The sequence below is a fragment of the Triplophysa dalaica genome, chromosome 1 (genome assembly GCF_015846415.1).
Source record: "Triplophysa dalaica isolate WHDGS20190420 chromosome 1, ASM1584641v1, whole genome shotgun sequence".
In the NCBI taxonomy this organism is placed as follows: domain Eukaryota; kingdom Metazoa; phylum Chordata; class Actinopteri; order Cypriniformes; family Nemacheilidae; genus Triplophysa; species Triplophysa dalaica.
The window spans coordinates 21,721,524-21,733,796 of record NC_079542.1 but is presented as its reverse complement, the minus strand read 5'-3'; the positions used below and the strand labels follow the sequence as shown (position 1 = coordinate 21,733,796).

Here is a 12,273-nt window from a genome sequence, read left to right as displayed (position 1 = left end):
ACCACCACAATGGATTTCAAATGAAACGAACAAGATGTGCTTTAACTGCAGACTGTTAGGAAATTGAATAATTAAATGAATATTGCATAAGGCACATGAACAGGGACTACTAAAAGGCTTGTGCAAATTTTATTGCAATGTCATACTCTGAGAGAAGGTTTAATTCAGTTCATCAGCTACATTTTGCACATCATTTTATTATCTGTCGCACTGACACTACCAATACCAATATTTCTAAAGTATATTCAGGACACAATTAATGATGTACACTGTACATTTTTCTTTATTATAGCAAAAATGTGTCAAGTTAAGAACATTTCCAGTGTATGATTCATTGTGGCTATTTTAAACACCAAACTGCTTTGATGACTTCCCTAAACATTTTGTAACAAAACTGATCATTAACACAGATTAGATTTGAATTAACAGAAAAGCTTTATTGTTGCTTTCATAATATTTATAAAACACTGCAAATAAGGTAATTATACTCTTCATGTGTTAATAAATGTACAAAATACAGTTCATGGAGAATTTCTAGCGTTAAATACTACACAGCCACTGTACATGCACCTCTCGTAAGTTCCATTCATACAATCTCATCCAGCTCGACACAGTTATCTCTAAGGTGGAGGTTACATTACAACATAACCATTCATACTCTCAAGTACCATCCTATTATTACTCTAGTGACACATACAAGGTACCTGGAAAGCTAACAAAAGAGCTACACGTGAGATTAACAGCACAGCTTTAATAAATATGTACAAAAAAACGATGAATGTCAGAGTTCAACAGGCACGTTAAGGCATGTCAGCAAACATGACTTAGCCATGTTAGGTCTTCAGATGTAGGAACAGTAGAAAACATCCACAGGATTTGGTTTCACGATAAAACGTTTTTTAGTTTATTGCCTGGAAAAGATGAAAGATCGATGCATCAAGTTGCTTGAAATGTGAACAATCCTTAACAAATAAAACATTTTATGCTTCGTTTACATAAAAATATTTTTTCACCTTGAATACTATTTAAACATATTTTTATATAATGAGCTTATTGTTTGCCCTTTGGTCATTTTCTCTGGATAAAAGTGTCCGCTAAATTAATGCATGTAAATGGACCCACCTAAACCCTTCAGGAATTTGTTGACTCCACTCTGCTCTGTGTCTGGTAACTCTTCAAGATACTGTTCCACTCTCAGCTCAAACAGACCTGTTTGGGTTCAACAAAAGAAAAAAACTATTATCATTACCTCTTGTCAAAAGCATTGTATCTAGTGACCAAAAGGGGGCAGAACAGATCTGGCTTTAAAGAGTAAATAAGGCCCCCTCCTCCAGAAAGACCCCCACAAGGTTTATAATTATGTTGGGTGTGGGTTTCAGATTAAAGTCATAATGGCCTGAGGCTACCGGACATCATCGTTTAAGGAAAGCTGAGTAGGAAGTCGTTTCGTATTTTTATCAACGGCACAACAAGGCTTACCTTTGGCCCTACACTTCCTCATCTCTCTATCCTGGATAAATCCAGCAAACATTTGGGACTCCATGAAGACACCCAGGAATCGACGGATGCTTTTAGATGCCACAGACTTGCGGAAGGCTTCACGCTGGAAGATGCGCTCGCCCCTTTCACCCTGGGTAAGAAACAACGAATAGTGTCCAATAGTCTCCAGGAAAAAGCGGATGAAGGCCTCTGATACCACACTGTTTAAAGTGGTGGTGAACTCTGCGAGAGGGTAGAAAGATAAGATGAGAAAAGATTTTATTGAACATCCATAAATGGAAGTGCAAATCAGGCTTTTTTTCATCATAAGAAATATGAAACTCTTCATAACACAGATCCACATAGCGTAAGATTGGAGTTAGTTTATTTTCATGGTGGACAAAAAAAATCTAATCTAAACAGGAAATGAAATACAGTGAAGCCAGATGTTGTTATGCACGTTCTTGCAAACACCACTGCCTTATGTTTACAGTGTTACAGACGGAGCATCTTTAAATATGTACATGCACACACATCAATGAGCTCAGTGATGTCAATGAGCCATGATGTCAGTCTTCTTACCTTCATCTGATTCGCTGTCTGAGTCTTGATTGATGATGTCATTCCTCTGCTCCAGAGCTTGCTCCAGAGCGGCCTGAAGTTTGCGTGGTAACAGAGAGGCCTCGTCATCCATCTGTGTACACAGTATTGAGATTAACTTGCGTCATTATATTTGGTTTTGACATTTTTGTTGTGTCTCAGCATTTCACGTTTGTCAACATTGTGGTCGTTCTCAGATCCTGAAGACCACACGCATTCAGCTTTGGTTACTTGAAATGTACACATCACAGATGGCACCACGGCCATGGGACAGTTTATCAATTTTGTGTTTATGCACGAACCTGTCTGATGAAGCGATCTGTTCCTAAATCCACCATCAAAGCCTGAAACATACAGAGAAATATTATGTCCACTTTGGTTTGATTACAAGTCTTTTAAACACTAGCATCATTCAGCATTTAAACACTAAGTTGTTGTGGGAGCCTCACACATCATAACACTTCCAGAATTTTATCCACAACAGATGGAGCCTGACAGCCAATTGAACCCAGTGTTAAAAATGTCAAGCATCATAAGTTTGTGTTCCTCCAGATGTTTTCCTGACCATTACAAGTGTCCAATAAGCAATATAAAAAATGTGCGGGTGACTCCTCTGGCCAAATGTACCAAGTGCCAAAGGCTAAGTAGGGACCGAGCTGGCAGTGTCCTGGGAGCAACATTTTTTCTAAGATGACGAGGAAGAGCTTTGAAGGGAAAAACAAAAGTCTGGCTGGGAATGCTGAACTAGGCTTAAGAAGTTTATGGATAAAAAAAAAGTTTATGTTATTGTGCTTTGTATGTTTCTCACCCATTCCAACTAGCTTTCTGAATTTGGAAAAACAAATATCCACAATATACAAACAAACAACATCAGGGTTCAATTATAAGGCAGATCGATGTGAACATATTCAATACGTTTTAATGTCACAATCACACCAAGTATCAGCTTCTAAGAGCTTTTCTTAAAAAAAGCCACATATACTGAATGGGCCTGTATTGACTGACACACAATGTAAGCAATGTTCCAGAGGTTTTGAAAATGAGTTCCCTCCCCAGATCTGACGACAGTTAATCAGATATTGTTGTCTCAGGGCCGGTACGCACCCCAGCACACATGTAAACACTTGACATAGTGTCCTATTGCAACAAACATGATAGGTGACAAAAGCACAGCTGGGAGTTGAGGTGTTTGTGACAACGTGTGGGAGAGATCTGGAACGCTTGCTGATGTCCGTACCTCCTCCACAGGCAGATCCTTGAGCTTGGGCAGCGAGCTGGAAAGAATCCCCACTAGGAAAGGCGTGGGACAGCAGACGATGTCCACCATGGAGGTGGGTAGCACAGGAATGAAGGTGTGCTGCCAGGATAACGGGTACAGCAAAGCGACCACAGCATGAACACAGCTTGAAAGAGTACTGCAAAGAGAGAGAACAACACACAGTCAATCAGCCAATCATTTGGCAAGTTCACACCAAAATACACATACCTCTTTAAAAAACCCTGCTCTGGAAAGTATATTGAGGCCAGATTTCCAGTTTATTCTGGCTTGACAGAGAGGACGATGGAATCTGTGATGAAATGCTCAAGTAAAATAGCCAATGGCTTTCATTAGACTCCACAGAGATGCTGTTAAATGATCTCCTGGTATATTATTCAGACAGCATCAGTGGCATTCAGGGCATAAGATACATAAAACCGATGATGTCTCGATGATAGAACACAATGTAAGAACACAATGTAAAGGATAGACATAGGAATAACTGATATGTTCATTTATATACTAGAATGATAGTGTGCTGAAACTCATGCTCTCTGGATCCCACACAGTATGTTTTAGTTTAGTTTCTAATCAAAAAGAAGTTTATAATTTCTGAGGCCTGAGCAAATATGATAAAAGATGTGACCACATTTGTGAAAACCCAGCTAAAGTCTTTTTTTGTGATTTAATGTTTCCTACATAAAAGCATCTTATATTTTATAAAGACATTTTATGAAAATGTACTGACTGAATAATGCCATATCAAAGATTGAAATCATAGTGAAATGAATGATTGAAATAAAATTTTGATGCCTGTTATCTAGATTTCACAGACTGGGTCACATTTAATGTTTGACTTTCCTTAAACAGGCCTCAACCCCAAACTCACTCAATTGGCTAAGCAATATTACTGTTTGTCTGTCCAAGTCTGACAGCTCAAACACAGATTGCATCCGACCAATAGCAAAAAAGCCTTACTTCTACCATCACAACTGTAGCGATCAATGGATGATTCTCACAAAATCAAATATGATTTTCTTTAAAAAAAGTTATATAATTTAAAACAAGGTATGACATGTTTAAAGGCATTTCAAAACCTTTGCTGACAGTTTAACACAAATTTGTAAAACAATTTTTACAAAGAAAGGCCTTAAAAATTCTCACTATCTTATAAACTAAAAAGCTAAAAATTATTACTAAAACAAAAGCAAAGCCATGATGCCTAAGCCAGTTTTTATTATTTATACATAAGAAGACATTAATTAATTATATTTTATAGAAAAATACCGGTATTAACCGGTATTTGTGTGTTTAAACAGTCTTTTAAAAATGTTACGGAGGATGAGAATATAAGGACAATATCATGGACGTCTCTTTACACCGCTATTTCTTCATTCTTGCATTACCTCACTGTTTTTATACCGCACTGTGTTTCTCTTATGTATTTATTTTATTGTCTGTCCTATACTTCATATTTATGTTTTGTTCATTCTGTTTATGTCTTTGCCTATTTATATTTATTGTATATTGATGTCTTGTGTCGTCAATACCTGCCTTGTTTATTCTCTCTATTCTAAAAAGTTGCTAAACAGTCTTTCTTTGTTTTGTTTTCTAAAAACAATGTCAGAAAGGTTTATTCTGTTCTGTTCTATTCTATTCAGTATTATAAAAAAAAGTTTCTTTAAATTGAATGAAGGTAACGTCTACCTGTGGTGTGTGCTACAAAATACATCAAACATTGTTTTAAATTGAACCTGTAAAAACAATGTGTGGGGAGTTTACACCAAGACTTACATTGTATGCACATAACAGATTATTGGTTCTTTTAAAACAAACTAGGGTTCAAGAAGAGTATACATTCATTTGTTTTAAATATTTCATTAATCGGTATGATTTATGAACATTCCTGTAGCTACATTACATTAAATCTGTCAAATGTTTCTAGTGGCATTCCAACACAAAGGGTAAAATGTTCCCACAATACAATCAGCAAGTAAATCAGGTTTTTGTCTGGCTTGTATTCAAATGGTTTATCAGCCACCACTTCAGGCCAATATGTTACACGTGATATCATTTTAAACATTTTTGAATATCATGTTTTTAAAGCCTTAAATGACTGTGATGTTAAAGCAGCCACGAGATGTCACAACTATGCCTAGCACACTGTCCTTCTCAAGATCCCTGGGTTGTAAATAGAGGCTGACCCTTCCATTTCTCTCTCTCGTCTCAATCTCTCTCATCCACCACACTGGCCAACATACACAGAGACAGAGAAAATAAACCGCCAGAAACACACTGACTCCAGACATGAATTAGGCAGGATAAGCACTGTTTGGTATGCTGACAGTAAACTAAATATAAATGCAGCTCCTATACTGCTCTTGCATCTAAAAGAGAGAGACAAGCTTTAACTTGATGTTTGCCCTTTTTCATGGTAATTACAAAAATACTAATTTCAGATATTTCTAACAGAATGAAATAGCTCCAGCTGGAGGCCTTTGCCAGGTCACCAACTCATGGGGACTTGTGTCTCTGTGGGGACCAACATTTAGGTTCCCGGTTGTCAAAAGAGCTTATAAATCATATAGAATGGGGTAGGGGATAAAATATACAGTTTAAAAATCATTACGCCTATACTGTCCCCACGGATATAATAAACCAGACCAGTGTCTGTGTGTGTGTGTGTGTGTGTGTGTGTGTGTGTGTGTGTGAGAGAGAGAGAGAGAGAGAGAGAGAGAGAGACATCCTGGATCCTACATCCTGACATGTTCGCACTGGGAATTGAGGAAAACTAAAAAATCTAGCCATAGGGGAGACAAGAAGATTCTGATACCTGATACCTAGAATGTCCGCATTTCTAAGGCCTCAGAGGCATATGTACTCATGGGAAATGGAGAAGATGGCACAGACCAGTCCAAACACTGCTCTACACTGTATGATGACTCCGAAAACCAAATAACATGGGCTCAAAACCGCTGCTGGCTACTGTGACTGACTCTCACCTGGATCATCAAACAGTATTGGTATGCTGCTATTTTTACATGAATGTGTCTGAAGGATAACAGCTAGCAACAAATTGAAGGCAATGTGTGTCATTTCAGACCATTACCGCGACCAAATTGATTAGATTGTGGGAATGACTGTTTTCAAATAGGTGAAATTTAAAAGATGAGATCTGAGGTTCATCTAGACAAAAAGTCATCAGTCATTTTTGCAACCACAATCAAATCTCCTTTTATATTAGCAATAATGTAACAAGGACAAAACTAGAGAAAAAAAAAGACGCAACAGCGATTACAGTCTACCAACAAATACGATTCAATCAGTTCTCTTATCTTACAACACCAAAAGGTAGATCAAACTGCTCTAGCAAACCGCTGTTGGTGTGTGATGTGGCAGTGTGACAAGAACAGTTATGTTTCCCATCATTATAAATTTCACAATGTTTGAAATGCTTTTTGGAGTCCCTTGGAAGCAAACTGAAAGAATTGATTCAAAAGATCCAAAAGATCTGCTTCTACAATAGTTCCTGGTTTGTAAAAAGTAATTCACAACAGAATCAGCTCAAGGGTGAAAATACAGGAGTCAGCTCGGAGCCAAAATACATTTGGTTTGATTTAACTTTCCAAACAGAATCGGATAGATTCTCATGGGCAATACTGCATCAACAACAATGGGTTTGTTCAAAGAGACTTGTTCAGAGTTAGTTTATATATTTAAAAGAACTTTTGCATGTTTTCCACATACAGCATTTCACCACTGGATCTTAAAGGAGACAATAATGCAATGTTTATGCAAAAATTCTGTTTCCATCGTTATTCTTTATAATTACAACAATAAATTATTGAGAAAAAATATGACTCTGGGTATAAGAAGTATGTATATTTCATAATGCCCAGTTCATTTAACCTTTAAAGTGATACTTCACCCAAAATTCAGCATTGGCCCCCATTCACTTCTAATGTATCGGCCACAAAGCCATTCCAAGTGAATGGGCCTAACTCACAGGGTTTCTGGCAATCTTGAGTATCTATAGAGTGGTGTTGCATACGTCGTATCTTCGTCACTTCTCGAACATATACTCTCTCTCTCCTGCACACAAGTGAAAGTGACGTCTGTGCATGCTCCTTCTCCTGCTCTCCATGCTGCCGCGTGGCGGCGCCGCGTGCTTTTCGAGGAGAATTGTCCAATAAGGGACTTTGTTACAAAACAGTTTTATATGTTAAAAAACTTTCTGAAACCTGTGCAATCACTGGGGGAGTGTATAGACTAGAGCACAGAAATACTATGTAATACGCCCAACTTTAACAATATTCTTCAAAATAGATTATTTTGTGTTCTGCAGAAGAAAGAAAGTCATTCAGGTTTGAAATGACAAGAGTGTTGGTAAATGATGACAGAATTTTTATTTTCGGCTGAACTATCACTTTAAGACAATCTTTTTTGAGCTTAAAACTGAATATTTTCATTTTTTCCCCTAGCCAATTTGACAGTTTGCCTTAAGGCTTCCTGGTTTCTATTCTCCTCTTCCATTCCTTGCCTTTCAGTGCTCTTATTCACCAACAGACATGCTCTTACAACCGGAACAAAACAGCAGCTACACCTACATTTCCACACACATTGTACTCAAGATGGGGAAAGCAATTTAGACATGACTAAAAAAGATCAAAACCAGGCAATACGTCAGTGAGTTTAACCCCTTCCTGTTATTGAATAACTTTTAAGAGTAATGTAATCCTACAGGAATGCATGTACAGCAATCTAAGAGCAGTGCTTCAAATGTATCAAACTGATTGTAATATTGGGTGATTTGTTTAATCAATAATCAAAGCTGTTTTCCTGCAGGATGTCGAGCGACAGCTTGATTGAATATCAGAAGTGTTGCCTGTGCAATTATAGCTAATGGAACAGTTTGCAACTGGCAAACAATTGCAGGAGAAACTTTACATGCCACAACAAACAGAATGGTTACAGGTTCACAAAGTAGAATTGTGCAAAGGGTTAAATAACTTGAGCATGTGAAAGCCAGAGGAAAGCATTTCCTAACATGGAGTGAGTTTTTATTTCCGTCAGATCCTAAGCAGCAGATATACATTACAAGCCACAGACTCATACATCACACACACACAATGTTGGCATAGATGTTTGGAACTGCAGTGGTTTTTCCCAAGAGAGCTGCAGTTACAGTATGTTCTCGATGTGGGAGGAAGGAGAGTTTTCCACCGTAGCGCTGCCCATATCTACCTAAGGTTGCTGGGCAACACATGTAGGCCTGGACCTGATCCCACCAATCCACCTATCCTGTTTTTAACAGGGCCAAACCCACGGAATGTCAATACTTAGCTTAACAGCATATTATGTTGTAACTAGAGCTCTATCTATAATGACAATGGGTGTGGGTTCAATTCAGCAGCTCTATTCAAATCCACTTGCAAAGAGCGGGTTCTGAAAGGGGTACTTTCTGTAACAAAAGAGAACATAGTACTTTTGTTCCTCTGATTCAAAGGAAAAAAATGTAACATATTTTTGAATAAGCAAGAACTAAACCTGTGGTGTGACAAACCAGGTGATTTTAAACATACAGTAATTAGACTGTAGACTTTAACTGATTCACAACACATTCTAATAGCACTGACTGAATCACTGTTTGTACAAATGACAGAGCCATGCTGAAAAGAGCAGGTTGTAAGACTATACAGTCCCGGTCACAAATGATGTCCAACTTTGGTGAATTGACGCTTTTTATTAAAATTTATGTATTTAAAACGTTGTATTTATTTTGCGTTGGTGTGTTTGGAGTAGTGTATTCACTGAAGTTAACCTTTGGAAAACATTTAGAGAGGATTGGCAAAAAGTTAAACACAACACATGGGAAAAGTTGAAAAGACCACTCAAAAGAATGACTACAAATAAAAGAATCAAGAAAGATTAATAACAGATTATACTGTAGTCATTTTAAGCTATTTTTATTTTTTCTATGGATTTTCGCCTATATATTTGAATAAATTCCCTGATATGCTGCATTTTCCTTTTTTGCCAAAGAATTTTGTAAAACCTGAAATGTCTAGTGGTTTGTCCATTTTGTACCCCACACCTCATATTTAATTGTTTACCCGAAGGAGCATTAAAAGCAAACCATGTACAAATACACCCCCACGGACATCACTTTTGGTCACTAATGTAGCTTCTAGATTCGAATAGTTATCAGAAATATTGCTATGAGCTGTATTTGTCACCCAGTGACAACACAGCCACCGATAAGAGAAATATACGCACAGTCACTCACACAGGAAGTACATTCCTTCCCTTCACAGTACACTGCCCACCCTACATACCCCACTGCTGTTTGTTTAAACTGCCTGATGATTTGTGGAGATTAGGCTTTCGCAAATAACCTACTCCCTAATAACCCCCAATGCCCAGGAACAGGCTTCCGTGACCGAGCATGAAGTTTCGAAGGGGGGTGCTAAAGCCTCCTGACATCTATCTCATCTGCCCCAAAACAACATCCAGGGGACATACAGTAACAAAGCCGTCTTTGCCCTGACCCATTTCTGAATTTAGATTAGCAGGGACTCCTGGGAGTTTAGCCCCGTGTTAAAGGGTGTAGTCAAAATATGCCTTCCCTGATTAATTTAGCAGCGAAGCAGTCGCCGGGTCACCGTAGACCCAAACCACAATGGAAAGTTGCTATATAACACAGATGCGCTGGTTGGGCACTGACAATCAAAACTGAACTGGCCTCCAAATTGCTTATTTTCTGCCCAGCTAAGGCCAAGACAGCATGGCTGGAGTGTTCAGACCAAAAATATGATCAGTATCCCATTCAGAATCCCAGTGGCCACTGACAAATACAGCATGACGATGTTCTATTTTTTGAGTGGAATCATAAACGTTTTTAGCCTAGCGCTTCACAAGAAAAGAACAAATCTGAAAAACAAAAACACCATTACGAAGACAAAGACATGCACCAAAAGATAAAAGTATTTTTCAGTCAGAGCAGATGTTATTCTACGGGCTCTGAATGAGGAGATGGAAAAATGGAAGTGACACTGCACATTGGTGAAGGGAAAGGTTATTGAGAACATCTGCTGTTAGCCCACACTCAGACTGCTGTTGTCACAGTGGTCAGCGTGTCTCTGAAACAAAGCTCGGTTTGGGAGGACCCCTTGACCATGTTTGGTCTGAAAAAGCAGGAACTTTCCCATAGGAATGAAGAGTGTTCCCTGCCTGTATTCACGGTTCAAATTCATCTGTTTGAAAGATGCAGGCACGTGACGACAACGTTAAGACAACATTCAGAAGACACTTCGGTTGACGACTGCATGCATAAGCAAACGCAAAAGGTGTCTCACCTGAGCTTGTCGGCCACAAAGATGACCCTGCGTTCCAGCAAGAGGGAGGCAAAAACCCGGACCACCTGCCGTATGCTCAGACAAGAGAACAGACTTTCAAAGTCAACGTGCTCTAGTCTGGAGTCCATGGGCCTCCTTAACTCAATCACCTGAGGAAAATGCAACACAATGTATTAAACCAAGGGAAAATATTAAAGTATAAGAAAGAAATTTGGTCATCATTTACCCTCTTGTTATTCATTTTAAACCTGTATGACATTTTCCGCAGAACACAAAAGAGGATATTTTGAAGTCCCAAACGCACTGGCCACCATTCACCATTCATTCATGGACCCAAAACCAATGCAAGGGAATGGGTGCTAGTTAACAACACTCTTCAAAATATCTTCTCTTGTGATCTGCAGAAGAAAGAAAGTCAAACCGCTTGACTAGAGGGAGAATAAATGATGACAGAATTGTAATTTTTTGGTGATTCGCTTTAATGTAAAAAAAAATCCTTGTTAAGCGCAAGTTATAGTCGTGCATAGGACCGTAAGGCTTAGCTAACGCAGGGCCGCATAGCCTTACACGCACCTCTCCAAAAATGTAACAACGAATCAACTCAACGGGGACCCTACGCGGACCGCAAGAGCTGTGATTGGTCTGTTTGAACCCCTCCCTCAGGTCAAAAAACTTTGCGGTAGAATCATGTTTACTCAAACGTTTTTCAAGAATTGTCTAAGAAAAAGAATTTGTTCATCTGTAGTTAACATCTCAAGCTGCAACAAAAGTGACCGTTTACTTGCCGCTATCACTGCTATAATAATTCTCAAACGAGCTCATTCTTCTTTGGCTCTTGTTTTGGTTACACAAGTAACACGCGCGTGGGCACGGACGTCTAGTGGTCATTGCCTGTCGACGGGGACAAAACCCAGAAGTTTAAATGAAAACCGACACGTAACCTATGGCGTAGAGGCTACGGCGTAAGTCCTACAGGGAACTAAAAATCGGGCTTTAGCCTTAAGCATTTTTGATAAGTGTATTCGCAACGTTGTGAATAAGAAACATTTTAAGAAATATCGTAGAACACTGCTTGATGGCATACGACTGTATTTGAAAAACAAACATTGTTTATTTCTGGATCGTGCAGCAGATAAAAAGTAATTCAAATGTATATCTGATGTTGTCTTGAAGCATTCAGTGCAGCTAAATCAATCAAACCACCAGCAGATAACAGTGCAGTCTATTTATATGAAGGAAGGATCTAACCTCATTTCCTGCTCCAGGCAGGAAGGTTTTGACTTTTATTGTTTTGCCTGGTGCTGGGAAAGGAGATTCCATCACACTCCTCATAAAAGGGTACACCAAAGCAGCTGAGATCCCTCTCCTCCTCTCCACTTCATCCAGGATCTGTACGAAATGAAAGATCAATAAATAAACAAACGTAGAATAAACCAATGCTAACAGTCAGTGCATTAATAACGTGGTACTACTACTGGGTTTGTACACTTCAGATGGTGATCGATTTTACTTGGTCTGTTTTGTTTCAGATACGCGCCTGGACGCCGACGGGATTCCGACCTGTCACTATAAAGGCATGGT

General features: G+C 38.7%; 1 protein-coding gene across 2 annotated transcripts in view; it reads right to left on the bottom strand.

Moving 5' to 3' along the window:
• Positions 1 to 260: 260 nt before the first annotated feature.
• Positions 261 to 12,273, bottom strand: part of dennd2b (DENN domain containing 2B) — a 57,360-nt gene continuing 45,347 nt past the window's right edge. For both annotated transcript variants that reach the window (XM_056758691.1, XM_056758685.1), the window contains exons 13-20: positions 11,941 to 12,081; positions 10,693 to 10,841; positions 3,317 to 3,494; positions 2,382 to 2,423; positions 2,062 to 2,173; positions 1,480 to 1,722; positions 1,123 to 1,209; positions 261 to 911 (exon numbers count right to left, since the gene is read on the bottom strand). In XM_056758691.1, coding sequence (XP_056614669.1) covers positions 883 to 911; positions 1,123 to 1,209; positions 1,480 to 1,722; positions 2,062 to 2,173; positions 2,382 to 2,423; positions 3,317 to 3,494; positions 10,693 to 10,841; positions 11,941 to 12,081 — 981 coding nt within the window. In that variant the 3' untranslated portion in view covers positions 261 to 882. The remainder of the gene's footprint in view (positions 912 to 1,122; positions 1,210 to 1,479; positions 1,723 to 2,061; positions 2,174 to 2,381; positions 2,424 to 3,316; positions 3,495 to 10,692; positions 10,842 to 11,940; positions 12,082 to 12,273) is intronic.